The sequence below is a fragment of the Rhincodon typus genome, unplaced genomic scaffold (genome assembly GCF_021869965.1).
Source record: "Rhincodon typus isolate 14 unplaced genomic scaffold, sRhiTyp1.1 hic_rhity00002036, whole genome shotgun sequence".
Lineage (NCBI taxonomy): Eukaryota > Metazoa > Chordata > Chondrichthyes > Orectolobiformes > Rhincodontidae > Rhincodon > Rhincodon typus.
In genome coordinates, this window is record NW_025967674.1 from 1 (window position 1) to 21619 (window position 21619).

Below are 21619 nucleotides of genomic sequence, written 5' to 3' on the forward strand. Positions count from 1 at the left end.
TTGATTTCTCTCTACAGACACTGTCAGACCTCCTGAGTTTCTCTAGCAATGTTTTTTGTTTCAGATTTCCAGCATCCACATTATCTTGCTTTCATTATAATTTTTATCATGGTGGTCTTTCTTTGATTGTTATCCAAATGTAAGACTATTTTAAATTTAAGTAATGGTATTTAATTTAGCTGCAAATCCTGTTTCTCTGTAACTTTTAATAGCAGTTAAGGCAGACATGCAATTTCTATGTCAGTGATGCACTTTAAGGGAGTTGACTCATTTCCTGTTTCCTTTGTCTCAGTACTTTCCTGCAGATGCATCGTACACGAGTTCTAGTGCTGGCGTTGTGCTGATGTTAAGCCCAGCAACATTCTACATTCGAGCTGGAGAAGAGCCAGTGACAGCAGTACTGTTTGCTCTGTCCTACAGTGCTCTCGGTAAATGAGCTGGTAGAGCTGTCTTGCCTTCAACATAGTAAACTGTAGACCAAGACTGTCGAATTTATCATTGTGGGTGTCTCCTGTGTAACAATAAAAACAGTGCCCTCACGTGTAAAACTGCTTACAGCAGCATTTTCTAAACGTGCAATTGCACAAATTTGAAACTGGGCAACATATAAAGTAAGAAATTTAAGGGGAGAAATACCATTCATAATGCCTTATTCAAGTTTGCAGAATTGGTAGCAAGCATTCAAAGATTGGGCCGGTGGTGGTTTGGCTAGCTGAAGACCGGTTTGAGACCTTGCACACGGTTGCCTCAAGCTTTAAGTTTCCAGTTGGTTTGTGGTAGAAGCCATTTCATTTCCTCCCCTGTCTGACCTGGCAAGCTGTAGCAGAGTGGCTATTTAGTGCTTGACAATGTTTAAGTGGGCTCTCAGACAATATTCTCCCTATGTCCTGGGCTGGTACCACACAGACCTTATTCTGGGAATGTGAACACAGGGCTGTGCAAAATCTATTCAAAGGGACTGTGCTATCCTTTGAACAAAAAAAAATCATACAAACATAGCAACTAAGTATTAAAGGGAACATTGGCCAGATAGCAGATATAAGTCACTTAGCAAAGCATGGCCCTGCTATAACAAGTTTTATCACTTTAACAGCCTGCCTAGAGAAGTGGGGATTTCTCATGTACTGCTTTTATATATGGCTGACTCATTGAAGTAAGGCCTTCCATGAGCTGGTGCCCATATCTGCCCCTAGGCTTAATTGTTTTGGCTATTGGGATGGAACTAGAATGTTTGCAATATCTCCATCACTATTTGACCCTGACCTAAGCTTAGGACCCCATGTAATCATCGTTACCAAGCCCATTTACTTCCACGTCTGTCCTTTGACCTGCCTCTATGTCTGCCTTGACTAGCCTACTGCTGATAGCCTGATAGGGGAGGTGATGGCCTAGTGGTATTATCACTGGGCTGTTAATCCAGAGATCCAGATCACATTCGGGACCAAGGTTCAAATCCCACCATGGCAGATGTTGGAAAAACCCATCTGGTTCACTAATGCCCTTTTAGGAAAGGAAACTGCCATCCTTACCTGGACTGGCCTACATGTGACTCCAGACCCACAGCAATGTGGTTGACTCTGAACTGCCCTCTGGGCAATTAGGGATGGGCAATAAATGTTGTCTAGCCAGTGATGCCCTCATCCCGTGAATGAATAAAGAAGAAAAAACAATCCTCGCTTTGTTACCCGAAATCCAAATTATTCCATTACGTTCCTGGCTGACTTTCAACCTCCACAATTTTGATGTATCAATTCAGATTGGCTGTCTATATCTTCACTTGCACCAAGTCATGTTCACCCCACACTCGCTACCTACATTGACTCCGTGTTGCCTGAACTTAAAAGTTTTAATCACGTATCCGTGTGGCCCTGCAATCTCCTATCTCTATCACATCTCCCAGGTCTTGGCACTCTTCCCATTCTGCATAGTTTGTACACCCCAGTTTCCTTCCTTTCCCTGAGAGGACTTGCTTTCAGCTCCTAAACTCTAAACTCTGAATTCCACTCCTAAACATTTCCATGATGCTTCCGATCTCTCGTTTTAAAATGCTCTTTAAAATCAATGTCTTTGATCAAGCTTTGAGTCAGCTGTTCTGTATATTTTAAATATAACTGTGGGTTTGGTGGCCATTTTTGTCATGTTACAGTGAAACACCTCATAATACTTTGGGAAATGTAAAGGCACTGTGTATACTAGTGTGGCACTGTTGGGAAAGTGGCATAATCCAGGCTTAGGCTTATGTGGGGAAAATAGGTTCAAATCCAAACTGGATATATTAAAATTAATCAATTCACCTGGAATAGAAAGCTGGTCGCAGCAATGGTAATCATTCTGGCTTAATGTATGGCCATCAAAAGTTGACTTTTTTTATTTACCTCCCAACTTGCAAAGTGTATGTTTTAAATGCATTTTAATGGACTTGAATGTAAAATTTTTATTGCTCTTTTATTTTTTTCCTTTTGCATTCCATCTGTGATAACTTTTATGGATGGTCTTTTGCTGCACGTTAGTTAATTGTATGAATCCTGGTTCTGAGATTCTCTCGGTGAAAACCTAATATTCACTGTTTTTTTTTTTATTAGTATTCAACTGATTTTTCGTGAAGATGAACCGTAATGTCTGTCTTACCTTTCAATAGCAAGCATCAACGTAGGAATCTCAGAATTACTCTCCATCCTTTTCATGTTCTTTTATTGATCTTTCTTCATTCTACCTTTCCTGCATCACATCCAAATCTGTACCTTTCAGATTGCTGAATGTTATACACTTTTTCCACTTCACTGTTCGCACGTGAGCCTTCAGTTATTTTGTCTGCTCTTAATCCTTTTGCAATACTACATCAAGACCACCTTTAAAAGGTTCCTTAAACTGACATCTTGAAGGGTACGTTCAGTCACTTACTCCAATCCCCCTTGTACACTGGGATGTTTTGCCACATTTTATCGCGCCTTAAAATTCAGCTTTCTTTTTGACCTGAGCATCTTGTAAATGAGTATGAATCTTTTTGGCACATCAAAAAGCCTTTATACATTACAATTTCAGATGGAAGTGCTGATATGTACATAGAGAGATAAAATAGGAGTCTGGGTTACTCGTAAACTGAACACACTTTGAAAATATTTTGGGGTACAATTCAACATCGAAACACAATATAGACAGTATATTAGCTCTTAATATATTCTTGACTAGAAAACAAATTTCTATGGGGTGTATAACAGTTGGCAAATGTGCTATTGACTGTTTTACATCCCAGCCCTAGTTGAATTTCATCCCCAGTGTTTGAGCATTATAAATTCAAAACAATGTTTACCAAATATTCTCTTCCTAAACTAAAGGTGCTGGCTCATCATCTTTCCCCTCTTTCCCTCAGATCCTGTACCGGGTGCCTGCAACACTGAATTTATCCTGGAAAATGACCCAAATTTGCACTTGGTGTACAACAGTTATGAAACTTCTGTTATGTTTGCACCAGCTAACTTGGGTGCACCGAGGTAAGTCAGCAGCTAGCATTACTTTTTGACAGCTGGAAGTGGTCTGACTTTTGCGTTCTCTGACTTGGCTGGGAGAGGTTTTTGCTTTTGTTTCATTTTAATATGACTGGTTATCTATTTATTTTGCAAGTTGAAATGAATTAAAATTGCCATCTATTCTTAGCTACAAACTTCTGTAACTTATTTAGATGCTTTAAAACTGTTTAAAATGTGATTCCTAAAGTGCATTTTTTTGAGTTGCACGATTTAAAATTATTCCCATGCTCTAGGCTTTTTGGAAAGAAGTTTTTTTATCACGTGGACTTTGGTGCAACTGTTGCATTTTCCTTGATATAAAAAAAGCATGCACACATATAGGCAACACTACGAAGGCCAGCATTTATCATCTATCCATCGTTACCATTGAAGAGAACGTGATGCATCACTATCTTGAAGTGTTTTAGCCTGTGTTCGGAAGATAGTCTCTCAGTGCCTGGATCTTAACCTAATAATGACAAAACAAAGGTGTATAAATTGGAGGTGATGGTGTTCCCATGTAACCATTCCCCCTGTCCTTTTCAGTATTAGAGATTTGATCTATGTATTGTTATTTTTTTTAAGCCAGTCTGGCTTGAATTACCTAATCTAGAGAACTGTTCCAGTTGTTCAATGTTCTGAAGATGTTTCAGCTGTGCTGGGGAAGAGTAATACTCGACTTGAAATGTTAACTCGGTTTCCTCTCCATAGATGCTACCAGATCTGTTATGCAATGAAGAGAGGCTGGATGAGCTTGAGTTGTTTTCTTTAGAGCAGGCAAGGCTGAGAGGGATAACACAGTGTGGAGCTGGGGGAACACAGCAGGCCAGGCAGCATCAGAGGAGTAGGAAAGCTGACGTTTCGGGTCGGGATCCTTCTTCAGAAGTGGGGGAGGAGGAAGAGAGCTCTGAAATATATAGAGAGAGGAGGGGTGGGGCTGGGGAAGGTAGGTGGGATGGTGATAGGTGAGTGCAGGTAGGCAATGGTGGGGATTGGTCAGTGAGGTGGGAGGAACGGATAGGTGGGAGAGAACACAGACAGGTCAAGGAGGTGGGGATGAGAGGGAGGGTTGGTCATTGGATGAGGCACCTGATAGAGGTGTATAAGATTGAGGGGGTACGGAAAGGGTGGCTAGAAAATAGCTGTTCCCCTTAGTTGATGGGTCAATAACACGTAGATATAATTTTAAGGTGAAAGGTAGGAGATTTAGAGAGGATTTGAGGAATGTTTTCACCCAGATGGTGGTGGGGATCTGGAATGCACTGCCTGGGAGGGTAGTTGAGACAAGAAACCACCTAACCTTTAAAACGTATTTGGATGAGCGCTTGACATGTCATAACATTCAAAGCTACAGTCCAAGAGCTGGAAAGTGGGACGAGTGTAGGTTCAGGGTAGTTTTTGTCAATGCAGACTCAATGGGCCAAAAGGCCTGTTCTGCACAATGATTTTACTTGCAACATTCCCTTCTTTTCAAATTTCCAACATCTGTAGTATTTTACTTTTATTGATACATTGGCTACTCACTCAAGGAAATGATGTCTGATGAAACCAATGATTATATTAGATTATAAACTTGTAATGAAAAGCAGGACAAATGGAGGTCCAGTGTTTTCTGAGCAGCAGGAGAAGAAAAGTGAGCTTTAAGTATTGTCCTTTTTCTTTTTTGAAGAAAGGCTGAAGTATTCAAGGAATTTGTTTGAATGGATAATTTATACTGCTAACTTGATGTTCATATGTATTTGCTTTAATCTTGTAGGCAGTCGCTACCTCCTGCTTGTGATGTGAAGACAGATGTTTCGACACGATGGAGACTGACCTACGATATTTGTCAGTATTTTCTACCCGAGAATGACCTCAGCATGGAAAGTTTATCAGAAGGAATGAGAAAGATGTCATCTGTTCAAAAGATAGAACAGAATGGAATAAAGGTAAATATTCATTGTAGGCAGGATGGTATGAATCTTCAGGTTTGAAGCTTTTGAAAACCTCTCATGATACATAAGGTATTTGTCACTTTCAACCTGAAAGATATTCATTTATATTTCCCTTTTATAGTAGATTAATTTTGATCAAATATTTATATTAACTAGCCACTTTTGTGGAATCTCGTTGTATACATATTAGCTGCTGACAAATCAAGCGCATGCACTTCTGGATTAATATTTGACTAAAAGCGCTTTGCTCATTTAGGTGATGTGAAGGGTGCTATATGAATTCAAGGTATTTGCTTTCAGTAATTAAAACTGCTATTTTCCTGACCGGGTATAGGCAGGCAAAACTGTGCCACACATCTGCCAGAAATGAGCAAAATGTAGAATTTATTTGTACTTAGAGTGGATTTCCTTGTTTATTGATTGAATATTGGTAACTTTTTTAAAACAGCACGTATTTGTATGGCTGTTTTCGTGACCTTGTGTCATCCCAAAGTAATTTTAACATGTAATCACTGTTGTAATGTATGAGACACAAAATTGTGAACTGCAAGCTCCCACTAGCAGCTCTATTTTTCATGTATTTGCCAATTTCTGAGGGAGGCGATGGCCTAGTGGTATTACTGTTAGACTATTAAACCAGATAATGTCTGGAGACCCAGGTTCAAATCCTGCTATGGTTGATGGTGGAATTTGAATTCAATAAAAATCTGGGATTACGAGTCCAGTGATGACCATGAAATTATTGGAAAAAATCATCTGGTTCACTGATGTCCTTTGGGGAAGAAAATCTGCCATCCTTACCTGATCGGGCCTATGTGTACTCCAGACCACAGCAATGTAGTTGAGTCTCAACTGCTCTCTGGGCAATTAGAAATGGACAATAAATACTGGCCTGGTCAGTGGTGTTCATGCCATGTGAACGAATATTAAAAAAATGCGATTAAATAATGGCCGCAACACCAAGGGTAACTTGCCTGTCCAACTTCAAAAGTGTTATGGCAGCTCTTTGTTTGCCTGATTGGGCAGGCCAATCCATTTTAACCTGGGAAAGCTATATTGTAATTCAGGGTAGTCGCTCAGGAAAGTGTACATTAGTTGAGGAAAGCTTACTTTTTTTATTTGAGGACAAATGGTGTCTAATTTAAGGTTTTTGAGGAGGAAGAGGTAATGCAATTGATGTGATGTAAAGCATTTTGATCAAGTGCCAAGGCTTGTCAGCAAAGTTAGAGCTTGTGGCATTAAAGAGATAACAGTAGGATGGATACAAATTTGGCTGGGTGATAGGAGGGAGTGATCAATGGTGATTTTACAGCATATTTGTGAAGGAGTTCCCTAGGAGCCTGCAACTGGATCTCTGTTTTTCTTGATATTACTTCTTCATTGCTTGTACACCCAAATGCAAGTCATGTCAAAATTTGCAGACATCAAGCTTTGGGGGCATTTTGGACAGTGATAAACTTAGGGATTGGGGGAATGGGTGGATAAATGGCAAATGAAATTTTGATAGAGACATGTGTGAAGCGATTTCTTTCTATAGGAAGAACGAGAAGAGACAATATAACTAGGGGACTGTTTTGAAAATGTGCAGGAGCAAAGGCCCAAATCATTAAAAGCGGCCAGGAGGATTGAATAAAACAGTTATAATCCATGTAGGATCCTGTACCTTACAATAATAAAGTTATACTTTGTCTAAGAGTTTCCTCAACTGAAGTATGGTGTCCAGTTCCAGCATCCCACTTGAGAAAGGATGTGAAGGCTTTAGAGAGCAGAAGTAATTAAAGTGCATAGTTCCAGGGATGAGGGACTTCAGGCACATGGTAGATTGAAAAAGCCAGGACTGCTATCCTTGAAGGTGGGAAGCTTTAGAGGAGATTTAATAGATATTCCAAATTATGAGACCAGTGAACAGAGTAGATGAGGTCTCAAAATGTTCCCATTTTTAAAATATTCATTAATGGGATGTGGGTATTGCTGACTAGAACAACATTTATTGCCCATCCCTAACTGCTATTGGGCAGTTAAGAGTCAACAGCATTGGTGTGGGTCTGGAGTCACTCATGGTCCAGACCAAGCAAGAATGGTAGTTTCCTTCCCTCAAAGCCATTAATGAACCTTTTGGGGTTTTCCAACAATCGACAATGGCTTCATGGTCATCATTAGACTCTTGAATTCAATTTTTAAAAAAAATCTGGAATTAAATTCCACCAGCTGTTATGCCAGGGTTTGAACCCAGGTCTCCTGAGCGTTACCTGGGTCTCTGGGATTAATACACTAGGAAAATACCACTAGACTACTCTAAAGGTTGGAAGATCAAGAGCTAGAGGTCTCGAATTAATGTCAATTGGCAAAAGAAACAATAATGGAGATTATGGAAAAGTGTTTTTTTTTGGGGGGGCGCAACTGGCACTTGGGATTGGCCTATGTGTAGTTGGGTTTCAATTGAATCTTTAAAGAAGCCAGATAATTATCTGGATAGTAAGAATTACAGAACAACGAACAGAGAATTTTTTTTGAGTGAGATGGCTAAGAATTAGGTGACTAATTTCTTATTTGCCCGACTGGGCAAGAAGTTGAATTTTAATTGAGAAAAATGAATGGAAACATATTGAAAATTGGATGGAGGGCCAGTAGATGCTTTTTCATCCTTGCAATGACTCTCTCACCACCTGGTATTTGTTTTGTAGGATGAAATGAACCTGGTTAAACACAACCTACTTTAACCACTGCAGCTTATACTTGGCACCTGCTGCTGTTAGCAGCACCCCCTCATTCTAAATTGAATTTAAAAAATAAAAACCTAGCCTCTATTTTTGAGTTGAGGTGAAGAATGATCTCTTTGTATGTTAATTTAGTTAATTGATATACTTGAAGTCCCAATGCACTTTCTCTTTTATAACTGCAGATCACCACATTAAATTCGTTTGAGCAGACAATAATCTATGGAAACTCGTATATTGGCACTGGAGTGATATACAATGTCATTGTCCGGGACCCTGTTTGGAAAACCTCCGCATCTTATATCCCTGTGTCTACATATGCCTGCACTTTGTCCTCTGCAGGAGATCTCTGTGAGAATTCAGGTAAAGAAAAATCATAGTTGCAAGTAAACCTTTGCATATATGACCATTTTGTAAAGTATGTTTCTGAACTGTACGAGGACACAAAGCAGAATCAGTGGGAGAGTTTGAATTAGTGGCTAGCTAGAACTATGTCTGCTCACCAAGTAGATGCATGACATTGAGACTAAGAGGGATGGAAGAACCATTTTACTTTTGACATTTACAGGATTCAGCTGTTGTGTAACTTTGAAAATACTAAAAGCAACTTTACTTGGATATTATTTCAACGTATGAGGTGGGAGCTCACTGCTCAGGACCTCGAGCCTGTTGTACCAATCATTTAAGATTGTGGCTGATTAATCCACATTCCTCTCTACCCCTACATCACCCATAATCTTAAGTACAATTCTTAGAGTTATGTGAATTTCAGTTTTATAATTTTTGTTTGAAGTTCAAAATCTCAGGGTAAATTAGTTGGGTTTAGATCAGTTTAGTTGAAGCTGATAAACAATTAGCCACCTCCGAGGAACCAAGTATAAACGGAGGCACGGTGGCTCAGTGGTTAGCACTGCTGCCTCTCAGTGCTGGGGACCCGGGTTCAATTCTACCCTTGGGCGACTGTCTGTGTGGAGTTTGCACATTCTCCCTGTGTCTGTGTGGGTTTCCTCCAGGTGCTCAGGTTTCCTCCCACAGTCCAAAGTTGTGCAAGTTAGGTGGATTGGCTGTGCTAAATTGTCCATCGTGTAGGGATGTGTAGATTAGGTGCGTCAGTCATGGGAAATACAGGGTTACAGGGATAGGGTAGGAGGGTTGGGTCTAGGTGGGATGCTCTTTAGAGGGTCAGTGTGGATTTGTTGGGCTAAATAGCCTGTTTCCACACTATAGGGATTCTATGAAAAGGTAATATTTTAAAAATTGCAGCAAGTAATAATTTTCGGAGCAATTATTTGCTTTCACATTTTATTTGTGATGCAACCTGGATTGAAACTGGAAACCTGACACATTTAACTAATAATTTTTATGTCTAGGTATAAAATATAGCTCGTTTGACACTGATCAAATATAGTAAAGGTATATTTAGGTTGCTATAGCAAAATGCTGTTTGTGATGCCCGTGTAAGTGCATTGCAAATTAATTCATTCAAAATTTATTTTTTCTTTTGATTCAAATCAGGTGGGATTACACATTCTGCGCTTTTACTAAATGGCTGCCTTTTATAATGAAATTACAGCTCTCTAACATGCAGGCTAAGATTCTGTTAAATTATAACAAAGGATGAACTCTCTTGGTCAGCTTTTGTACTTTTACATCCAAGTCCAGATGGAGGTTTCTAGTACGCCTGACGTTTTTTTTGTTAATAATTTAATCTTCAACAGTTTCCAGAAGTACAATAGTAGAAAATTGGCCACTTCCACAAGCAGAAAAATTAGAAGTTCTGCCAGAAGTTGGCAGACCTGTGTAGTTTTTGCATTTCGTCTCCCATGTGGTTATAATTTTTCGCTGATGGAAAATCCGGAGTATTAAGTGCTTAGTAATGTGTAACAATCGATCGTTGCATAATTGTTTACCAGTGCAAAGTTTGTATGATATTTAAACAGAGCAAGGCGCATGGCTGGGTTGATTTTGTTTGTCATGACAAATCTATATGTCCAGCTGTCTACATTTTTCTCAATATCTTAACCCAGTTTAAATATTCAATAAATTGTACCTTTGATTTTCCAGGATATTCCACAATTTTACAACCACTTTAGTTTGCAGAAATGTTTTCTGTGAATTAGTTGTTGATAGTTTTATCCCAGATTACCAACCAAAAAAACAGCTTTGTTTTCCGACCTGTCCTAGAAATCCATTCATTATAGTGCACACTGCAGTCGGGTCAGTCTTAACCATCACAACATAAGCATGCACAGTTTCATAAGTTCCCTTGTACTGGTGAATAGTTACTGTACTTCCTTGATTCATACTACTAGCTTCCTGAGAAGGGAAGGCCACAATTCTATCCAGTTGTTGCTGGCTGTCTCTCTTTATTTTTGGTATACTTGTGACACATTTCAACTATCACTTTGAATTTCTGATCGCTCTGCCCACAAGCCAACTCAGGGCGTGCATACCTGTCTCATAGTTTTTAACTTCATTCTTCCCCTTTTGCCACTTGCTTCTCTAACTGAATTACTAACAGTGCCAATGCTATCCATTCTCAAAGCCGGTAATGCGGTTTCATCATCTTATTGGCTGTATGAAAATTGTTTGTAATCAGCTGACAGTACGAACGTGAATATAGGTAGACAAGGACACGTTTTGGCGAAGCCTTTTATCTTGCACTCATCCAGACCTTGTGAGCATACAAATGCAAAGGGGAGCAACATTTTAAAACTGAGAAGAGGGTCCTGGTTGATTGGCAAGAGGACTCTGGCTATAGAGGTTTTGCCATGGGGAATGCACCAGTTAAATGAGATTTGACAGTTAACTGCTGAGCTTTACCAAGGTGTGCTTTTTTTAAAGCAATAGTCCATGCCTTGTAATACTTAGCACATTGTTCTGCAAGCTAATATTTTTACCTATGAAAATATAACGACTTCTCAGCCCCAATGAATTATTATAGCTGTCCACACAAAAACCAAGGAGTGATAATGATTTTGAGATGCCTCATTGTGTGAGAGGAATATTATAAAATATGAATTGTTAATAAAAACATGTTTTTGTTTCTCGCTGGAGTTAAGCAGGACGTCCGTTTGCTATTTGACTGTCAAACCAGGCCTATTCATATTAATGTTATTATTTATTATTTTTTATTTTTCATATGAATGACATCACTGAAAACTTTCAATTAATCACGAACTAACAGGTTCAACCCCAAATGAGGTATCTTTCTTTTTTTTAAATTTGCAGATAGAAATTTCATCTATGTACAGGCTCTATGCACAGTACTAGGAGCCTATGGCTTAATACTCTGTTTGATTGGACATAGAATCTTTGAAGCAGGTAATTTCTAAAAAGATTACTCTTTCCATATGGATGTTGTATTGTAATATTTGTGTATAATTAAGTTTATCTGCCTTCTTTCTGGAGTCTTCCTTTCTTCCTCATGATAATTTTAGTTGTGGATTGGCACTATCTTGCTGAAACAGCGTTTACATTGTTTTGAACAAAATCATTCAGGGGATGTGTACTTCACTGGCATTTATTGCCAATCTTTAATTGCCCTTAAAGTGATGGTGAACTGTCTTCCTGAACTGTTGCAGGCCATTTGGTATAAGGATATGCATCAGTTTGCATGAGCATTGAAAAATAATCACATTTTGTCAAAGCTGTGCATCTTGCACTCATCAACACAATTCACATTAACTACAAATGTAAAAGGAAAGTCAACTTTCAACTGAGATAACAAGGTGTAGAGCTGGATGAACACAGCAGGCCAAGCAGCATCAGAGGAGTAGGAAGGCTGACGTTTCAGGCCTAGATCCTTCTGCCTTCCTGCTCCTCTGATGCTGCTTGGCCTGCTGTGTTCATCCAGCTCTACACCTTGTTATCTCAGATTCTCCAGCATCTGCAGTTCCTGCTATTTCTGAATCAACTGGATGAGAGATGTACTGATTGGTTGGCAAGTGATATTTCATGCAAATTGTTCTGAGGAGGACAAGACTGAAAGCTTAAACAATTGTTTTTAAGTGATGCTCCAGTTCTATATTGAATTAAAAAAAAATCTGTTCAATTCTGGCAGAGAATAAAGTCCAAATGCTGAGACTTTGGGGATTAAGAAAGAAAAGTGCTGTCTGGAGGTTCCATGTTTTTCAGAGGAGAATGGAATAATAAGTGGTCGGAAAATTACAGGTTTACATTACACAACAGAGCTGTATGGTGGCTCAGTGGTCAGCACTGGTGGCTCAGTGGTTAGCACTGCTGCCTCATAGGATCAGGGTCCCAAATTCAGTTCCACCCTCTAATGTCTGCTTGTGTGGAATTTGTGCTTTCTCCCCGTGTCTGCATGGGTTTCCTCTGGGTGCTCCGGTTTCCGCCCATAGTCCAAAGATATGTAGGTTAAGTGGATTGGCCATGCTAAATTGCCCATATTGTCCAAGGACGTGGAGATTAGGTGAATTAGACATGGAAAATGCAGGGATAGGTTGGGGGGTTGGGTCTGGGTCGGATGCTCTTCGGATGGTCAATGGGCTGAATGGCCAATTTTCACTCTGTAGGGATTCTATGATTCTAACTAAAGGCTAGTCTGCTGGATGAAGGGTCTGTTTCCATGTGTTATGACTCTATGATTCTGTGATGGGCGTCATTATATTTCCATCACTACTACTTCTGTCTTCCTTTTCTTGTTTCCCCATTAAATGGGGTCAGCTAATAAAAAATATTTAGTTTCCACATGACCTAGTTTTGTTGCTGTTGCACTTTTCACCACTTTCGATTAGTGTTATGATATTATGGGTATCCTTAATGGGTAGGTGAGTGCTGATTTCTAAGCCAGACTAATTTACTTTTTTTTCCCCCCACTCCTCCTTTTTATAGAATTTCTTTTCTTTGGATTTTTGGTCTTTGGATTCATAAGCTTTGTGTTGGCAACGCGATTCTCTGCACTTGACTTCATCAGTAAGTATGGAATAGAAAATTCAGCTCTTCGAATATTCTTTTGAGTTTCCAATTTATTCAACTCTGCACTTAATATGGAAAGGCTGGAAGTATTGCTACATAGTTTGTCTTCTAACCTCAAGATGAGTTCTCAATCACATTGATTTTCTCAACAAAAGCTTAACTTCTCTTTCACACTTGGGAATGTGTTGCAAAACATGTTTAGCTGATTTGGTTAAGGGAATGCAGCATAGGCTTTAAGTGTGATAAATTTGTTAGAGTTCGACGTGATCTTGATGAGCTGGGCCAATTGGACAAGGTGTGGCAGATGAAGTTAGGGACACCACCACCATACCACAAGGTTCCTAAAGGTGTCCAGTGGTTGCTTGGCCTGACCACTGAAGCAGTGTCCTTGCAACAAAAAGGTTAAATTATCCCATTGACTAGCTACACCAACTACGATGAAGCACATAGAATAGGTATCTAGCTGTAACCTAAAGTCACTCACTGGGTTTACTATGTTTAACTTAGTGAATGGTTTAATTTTTATTCTGTATTGGATGTCAGTGTTGCTGACAGAGTGAGCATTTGTTTTTCTTGAGATGGTGGTAACCTGCCTGTTTGAACTGCTGCAATCATTTGATGTACTTGCACCCACGATTCCGTTAGAGAGAGAAATCCCACATTTTGACCCTGAACGAGTGGGCCATAGTTCTACGACAGGATGATGAGTGGCTTTGAGGGGAGCTTGCTGGTGTTGCCATGCATCTGTTGTCCTTATCCTTCTGGGTGGTGGAGGTCGAGGGTTGGGAAGATGCCGCCTAGGGAGCCTTGATGGGTTGCTGCAGTGCATCGTGTAGATGATACACACTGCTGCTCTTAGGTTGGAAGCTTCACAGAGAACAAGGTTGAGAATCCTATCAGAACCAGAGAATCAAGTTCAATTTCAGTTATTTCTGAAATGAGAGAATTCTCTACAATTGATGCACAGTGGAGTATCTGCTGATGCACAGTATTTAAAATTTGATGTCCTAAAGGCACGTGCTTTCAGGCCTTCCTGTTATTGCCAGTTTTTGGCATAATTTGATCTCCTTAAGACATGCTATTCTATTCTTTTTCTAGAGCGGTTCCAAATTATGGTGGCAGCGGGACTGCTAGGTGGTGTGGTAGTGACACTGATTAGGGGCATTTTTGGTGTTCCCATATCCTGTGTAACATTCGTGGGAACGGTGCTGGGATTTCTGGTAGCGGCAATTGTTTTCTTTACTCCGCTTGGTAAGTCAAAGGTAAAAATCTATAAACCTGTTGCTTTTGTGGAAATAATTGCATGAGCTTTCATCCATTTCTGAATTGTGTGATATCAATTTAGAGAAACAAAACCCTTGACTCGGTACACTGTCTCCTTTATTCTTTCCATCCCTCCTACCTCCTGTATCCAGTTAGGTTTTGATTGTGTTATTTTGCAATGGCTAAAAGGATTTAAGGCTAGGAGGTCCAGCTGGTTTCAAAGGTCATATGAGCCTGTAGTGGTTTGGCTGCCATTTTGATTCTTCCTGTTCCTACAATTTGTATTTTGGTTTATGAATATGCTGAACATTTCTATCATTTTGGTAAATTTGCACCTCACTATAGATAGATTTGGAGATTAATTGTATGCCCGTGACCAACCTAGTAGTAGTAACTGTTCAGCAAATAAATATGGCTCCAAAGTTAGTGGGGATATGATTATGATCTTAGAAAATGGGAATAGAAGTCTACTACCCAGTTCCCATGTCACTCAGTAAGATCACTGCTGATCTTGTTTCGAGTTTCACATTCCCATCTACCCCCAATAACCTTCAATTACTTGTATAACAATCTTGTGGTAGTGAAGAGGCAGACAATACAATTGTACTATGTAAAGAGGCCATTCAAGCCATTGAGTCTGCGTTGACCCTCCAAAGAGCATCCCACCCAGATGTACCACCTCCCATCCCCTCCCTAACCCTACGCTTACTATAGCTAATCCACCTAGCCTGTATATCTTAGGCACTACAGGGTAATTTTACTATGGCCAATTGACCAAACATGCACATCTCTGGACTTCTGAAAGAAACCGGAGCACCGGACAGAAATCCATGCAGTCACAGGAAGAACACATGCACTCCACACAGACTGAGGTTGGAATTGAACCTGGATTCCTAGCACTGTGAGGCAGCAGTGCTAACCACTGAGCCACCATGCCACCCCATGTCAAGCTGATGTAGTGGTTTAACCTGAGGGTTGCCATACCTCAGGCAAGAGACTATGTTGAGAAAGAATTGAACCCACTCTGCTGGCATCACTCTATTGCAAACCAGCTGTCCAACCGAATCAAACAGCATCTGCAAAGAGAAATTCTGTGATCCCGCATTTAGAAATGATGCACATTTTAATTGTATTTTGTCCTAAGCACAGTCTGATCGCAGGCCTTTGAGCACACTATGGGAGTTGCTATCTAATTTATTCTGAAATAACTGAGTGCTAGATAGCCTCACTGTTAGCCTTGGCATAACATTACAGCTGTTGTGCATTAGGTTGTTTTCTTGCAGAAGTTGTCCTTTTTGTTTGATACTGCAGGTCAGCCAACATCTATATCTACGTTTAAGTGTTTTTTTTCTTCAATTGCATTGTGTGGTAATGTGACCAAAAACATCCCTGTTTACTTGCTGACCAAGTGTATGTGGTGTCAGCCATACGCATGCTTTTGCTTTAAACATTTGTGTTACTTTCCATGTTGACTTTGTCATTGAGGAGAATTACTTTTATTTGTTCTTTTCAAAAAGCAAATTTTACCGTATTTCGCAACGACATCAACTTCTGGATTATTTTTGCCTGTGTGATGCTGTTGGTGCCTACGGTTTTGATTCTGTTTCCAAGGACAGTGAGTACCTGTATTTACTTTGCTTTCCCAGTTCAGTCATATAAGCTTTCTCAACTGTAAGAGATAAAAAACAGCCCTTAATTTGAAAAATATTTAGAGTAACCATTTCAAACGATGCCTTTTTGATCTAGTTTTTCACCTTGCTCAGTCTGACATGCATATATCCTCATTCCATTTCAATTCAATGAGCTAGCATCTTTGAGATCTTAAAATATGCCCCATCTGTCTGTCTGGTTGTTTATATAAAACACTGCGAAAGGGAGGAGTTAACTGGTCTCCTATTCAACATACATTCAACTAAAAATCAAATTCTGGGCTAAAGTAATACTGCATTTAACGGCATTTATCTTTGTCATTGTATAATTTGACTCTGGGTGCTGCATTGGGAGATCAATATCCATTCAAGTTCCTGCAAAAATTTAGGACAATTAATACTGCAATGTTTGCTTTAATAAAGAAATTGATGATCCTGCAATGGCACCTGAACTTCCTGCACAGATTGTGATCAATTTCAGCAGGTAGAGCCTTATTCCCATGAAGATTAAATTGTTAGAGGACATTTTTAAACAGACGTTTAAAGATTTTCCTAGTCCACTCACTCACTCCACTCACTGCCACTATTTCTTAAGCTGTACCTGATGTGACTCTAATACACCATTCATCCTGTTCCTTTCTCAATCCTCAAATCTCATTGGTTGAGGAAATGTATGGGGGCAGGTCCTGTTGTTCACTAACGTTCCGAGTGTCTATCAACATTACCAGCTCGTGTTTCAGGTGAAAAGTTTTATGAACTGGAGGGAGGCAGGAGGGAATGGGCTGCATTGTGAAGTGACCCACTCCACGAGAGCCATCGACTGACCACTGCATCGGTATAGTCTTCCAACTTATTGTATTTATTCACGGGATGTGGGTGTCACTGGCTAGACCAGTATTTATTGCCTCTCCCTGATAGCAAGAGTCGACTACATTGCTGTGGGTCTGGGGTCATTTGCAGGTCAGACCAGGTACGGTCAGAATTCCTTCCCTGAAGGACTTTAGTGAAACAGATAGGTTTATGACAACAATCAGGCTTTTTTTATTTCAGGTTTTTCATTTTCATTAAAGAAAAATATTCTAGATAATTTCAGATTTTTCCTTTATTTAATTTAAATCTCACCACCTACCATCATGTGATTTGAACTCCTTTCGCAGAACATTAATCCTGGGTTCTAGTTTATTGGCCCAATTACATTGCCATGGCACACCACCTCCCCTAAACTTCACTACAAATTAGTGACAACATCAATGCTCCCTGTCATTGGAGATCAGGCATGTTACAGATGTTGTATAAATCCAAACACTTTTTTTTTAAACTTTTTTTTGGTGTTGGTTTGAAGGTAGTTACTTTGGGTCTCAATTTTAAAAAGGGAAGTTGATGGCCTAATGGTATTATCACTAGACTGTTTAATCCAGAGAACCTGGTAATGGCCTGGGGACTCGGGTTCAAATCCTGTCATGGCAGACGGTGGAACTTGAATTCAATTTTTTTAAAAATCTGAAGTTTTCAAGAAGATTTGTAGCTCGGGTTGTGGATGAGATGTAGACATGCTCGCTGAGCTGTTGGGTTTGGTTGCAAATGTTTCGTCACCCAGCTAGGTAATTTCATTGGTGCGTTGGTGATATTCTGATCCGCTGGTTATTTATATGCCTCCGCTTGAGGTGTTTGTTACCACTTTGGGCTCTGTTTCTCTGAATTAAACCCTGTGTACAAACCACAGAGAAACAGAGCCCAAAGTGGTACCAAACACCTCAACAAACTGAGGTATATAAATAACAAATGGGGCAGAACACCAACGCTTCACCAGAGGCGCACTGACAACGTTACCGAGCAGGGTGACCAGAAACGTCCGCAGTCAAACACATCAGCTCAGCGAGCATGTCTACAACCTCAAAACAAATCTGGAATTAAGAGTCTATGATGACCATGAATCCATTGTCAATTGTTGGGAAAAACCCATTTGCTTCACTAATGTCCTTTTAGGGAAGGAAACTGCCGTCCCTAACTGGTTTGGCCTACACACCTACAGCAATGCGGTTGACTCTTAACTGCCCTCTGGGAAATTAGGAATGGGCAATAAATGCTGCCTAGCCAGTGACACCCTCATCTGACGCAATCACCAACTCGTAGTACAAGATTTGATGGAACTCTGAGTTGGAGTTTCTGCCACTCAAATTTATACATTGTTACAACATGCATGTGTAATGTTGTGAAGTGGGGCTGTATTTTGCTGAATCAAGTATTAAGTTCATTGCTGTTAAAGTTGTGTGTGTGTTTTTTTTTAAACAGTTGAACATCATCACTTGTGCACTGGTTGGATCTTATGCTGTAATTATTACGGTTGGGGTATATGTCTACACCAGCTTGACATTCATAATTCTCAATATTATTAAAAGAGCAATATACCCAAATTTTGCAAAAGTGGAGAGTGATGCTCCTTTCCAGCGTACTGGTAGGTATTTTGAGTAAAAGCTTCGTCTTGAGGTTGATGAAAGCTGATTATAGTTTTGTTTAGGGAGGTTCTGATTAAAACTTATCACCACTTTTTTTGCATGGGATTGCCGAATTACATCACTGTTGGTTGAAGTCCACTTACTCTCATGAGTAAATAATTGGTGATTTAATTTGATTTGCGGTAGTCTCATGTACCCCAGTAGAATGAAATGTTTTGTTCTGCATGTAGCGTAGGCAGATCACAACATACAAGGACATACAGATCATAAGGTATTTGGACAGAGTGAGACATAAGAAATTTTTACAGACTGAGAATTGAGGTTTAAAAGTGTGGAACGGTTGTAAAAGAACGTGACCTGTAAAGAGCTCAAAGAATCCCCCAGTGTTGGGTGTTGAATCTTTTGCCTAATGCAGTCAGTGGTATTTCAACGGTGACACTATACATTGGTATTCCAATGTTTTTATTCTCTACAATGTAACTTTACTAAGGAGGGACAGCCACAGTGGTTATATAAATGCCAATGGGATAATAATAGAATCTTTACAGTGCGAAAGCAGACCATTCAGCCCATCGACTCCATACTACCCATCCAAAGAGCATCCCACCCAGAACCACCTCCCAACCCAATCCCTGGACACTATGGCAATTTAGTATGGCCAATCCACCTAATCTGCTCCTCTTTGGACTGTGGGAGGAAACCCATCCAGCCACGGGGAGAACGTGCAAACTCCACATAGACAGTCGCCCAAGGGTGGAATCGAACCCGGGTCTCTGGTGCTGTGAGGCAGCGGTGCTTACATGGGATGTACTTTTTCACTGCATAAGTGCATAAGGAAACACATTATTTAGAAAGGAAGATCTAATGAAATTTTATGGTCCTCACTGAACGTAACTTAAAGTTTTAATTTTTTCTTCTCCCAGATTACATTCTGACCGCATTATGGGCTGTGCTGTTTGTTAGTGGTACAACATTGCAGTTGATTTTGGAAAGAAATAGATTACCTTTTCCACCCTGTCCATATGATAACTGGAGGAGGAGGAGGAGACCTGCTGCCTTTGGAGAACGAACACCTTTGTTAAGGCCGCCTGAAATATGATTCTGGACAGCATTTTGCTGTAGCGTGTTAATTTACTCATCTCTATATTGTTTGGCCATGTTGACATTTATGGAGTTCTACATCAACTATCTTCCAAATGTAGAATTGCATTGTCTGTGGGTCTTTCAGGTTTTAAATTGGGATATTCATTGAATTGGTTTTGGAGGAGCCTGAAATATAATAATTTTTTGAACTCATTTGAATTGAATATCTGCCACTTTATTTGGAAGAAAAGGGGGAACCATTTTTTTTTTTTTTTTTTGTTACTAACTGCAGGCTTGAAATAAATGTGTTTATGTGTATTTGGTAGCACCTATTTTACATTTTAAGATAATGCTACTCTTAATTGTATTTCTATCACTTTCTTGCCCTTTACACCTGAACTGTACAATTTCATTCTATTTTGTGATACCTTGTATAGTTGTAATGTAAAATGTCAATTGTGAAATACTGTTTCACATGAATTTAATTTTTCTGATTCACGTTTCTAAACTCCTGCAAAAATGCTATCAAAAATATTTTTTTAATTAAATGACTTGCCTTTCATATGGGTATTTACAAAGTCACTTTCACTTCTGGATCTGCAATCAATGAGCAAGTGTAGCGAGTAGAGTAGTTGACTCTGCTCTACAGGTTCAGTCTCTGCTTGGTGCTGAGTTAAGGATCACGATTAGGATGATAATGAAGGGATTGATGGGTTCATTGCCTTTGGATCAAAGCCAGGGATATTGTTCATGCTTTCCATCTTGCTAGTCTGCAAAGTTGCTATTGAAGGAACCTTTTGTCTGATTGATTAAACTGATCTGGCAGACAATGCTTAGAACAAGCAGGTACCAATCATTTCTGCCCAATCTTTCAATCTAGGCAGAACGTATACTCCATTGCTAAAGTGAAAGATAAGGGTTTAATCTAACATATAATCCACATTACATTTAGCTTCAATGGCACAAACTTCTGATGGGGCAATGGTCATTACAACAGCATGGTTTGGAGTTGTGTGTCTGGACTCTGCAGAAAAGTTCACCAACTCTGAACCACAGTCAGATATCAGAGGGTTCCAACTTGCTTAAACTTGTTTAGTTACCCAGGGAAGGTTGGTGGAATTGAAACTTGTTTTAATGCCCAAGCAACGAACTAGCTGAAACCCCCAACCCCCTCCCCCTGCAACACCATGTCAGGCCAAACACCGTGACCCCTCATCTAGACTGGAATCTTTGAAAGAAGAAAGTTTTGGGAAACCTCAGCAGGTCTGACAAGATTTAGGAAGTGGGAAATAGCTGATTTGAGTCAAATAATGTTTTGGAACAAAAAATTTTCAGAAAAATCACTTGACTCAAAACGTTAACCATTACCGCAAGTATGTTTCTATTTATGTTCTGTGTGGAACTGTATTTGGCCTAAAGTACGAGAAGTATTTGAGTTTCCAAATCACATGCACTTTAAATAAAATTTTAAAGTTTCTACTTGTATTAAATGCTTATGTTTATATCATAATTGCTCCATTTTAAAATTGCCTATATTTTATGTATATTGCTGTTACTGTACCTTGGGCCAGAGCTTGCTGGGGAGAAAATGGTGTTTTTGATGCACTGTGTTCTTAGTGTCAGTCACTCTTTCTTTTTTTCATTCATTTGTTCCTTTTCACTCTCTTTTCTCTACCCTAGAGACTCGTGTCTTTCATTCACACCTCAAGCAGCTCGGCAGAATAGAGAAAATACATAATCCAATTCAGAAAAGCAAGCCTAGCAATGTTTTCACTCCATGTCCCACCAAATAATAACCTACTTTGTGGCTTCTAGCTTTTGTTAATTTACCTACCTTTGTTTAACTGTATCCTATTGAGTAGATTACTCTCTACAAAATAGAATGGTTTGTAGTATCTAATCTGTATAACTCTGCTTTTGTAATTTATTGAACTTACTTCCTGCCAACCAAATAACCTATCCATGCTGAAAATAGGAGCAGGGCTAGGTCATTCAGCTCCTGAGCTTGCTGTACTGTTCAGGTATAGATTGTTGCTCCAGTTAAACATCAGTTGTCTGCACTATCTCATA

General features: G+C 39.6%; 1 protein-coding gene across 1 annotated transcript; it reads left to right on the forward strand.

Moving 5' to 3' along the window:
• Positions 1 to 258: 258 nt before the first annotated feature.
• On the forward strand, positions 259 to 21034 carry LOC109935158 (transmembrane 7 superfamily member 3-like; the record flags this gene model as incomplete). Its single annotated transcript, XM_048592920.1, has 10 exons — positions 259 to 428; positions 3371 to 3491; positions 5263 to 5434; positions 8343 to 8520; positions 11389 to 11481; positions 13015 to 13095; positions 14197 to 14349; positions 15879 to 15976; positions 18303 to 18465; positions 19390 to 21034. Coding segments are annotated over 10 exons (1405 nt in total), but the record flags the coding sequence as incomplete, so codon positions are not given.
• Between the last annotated feature and the right edge of the window lie 585 nt (positions 21035 to 21619).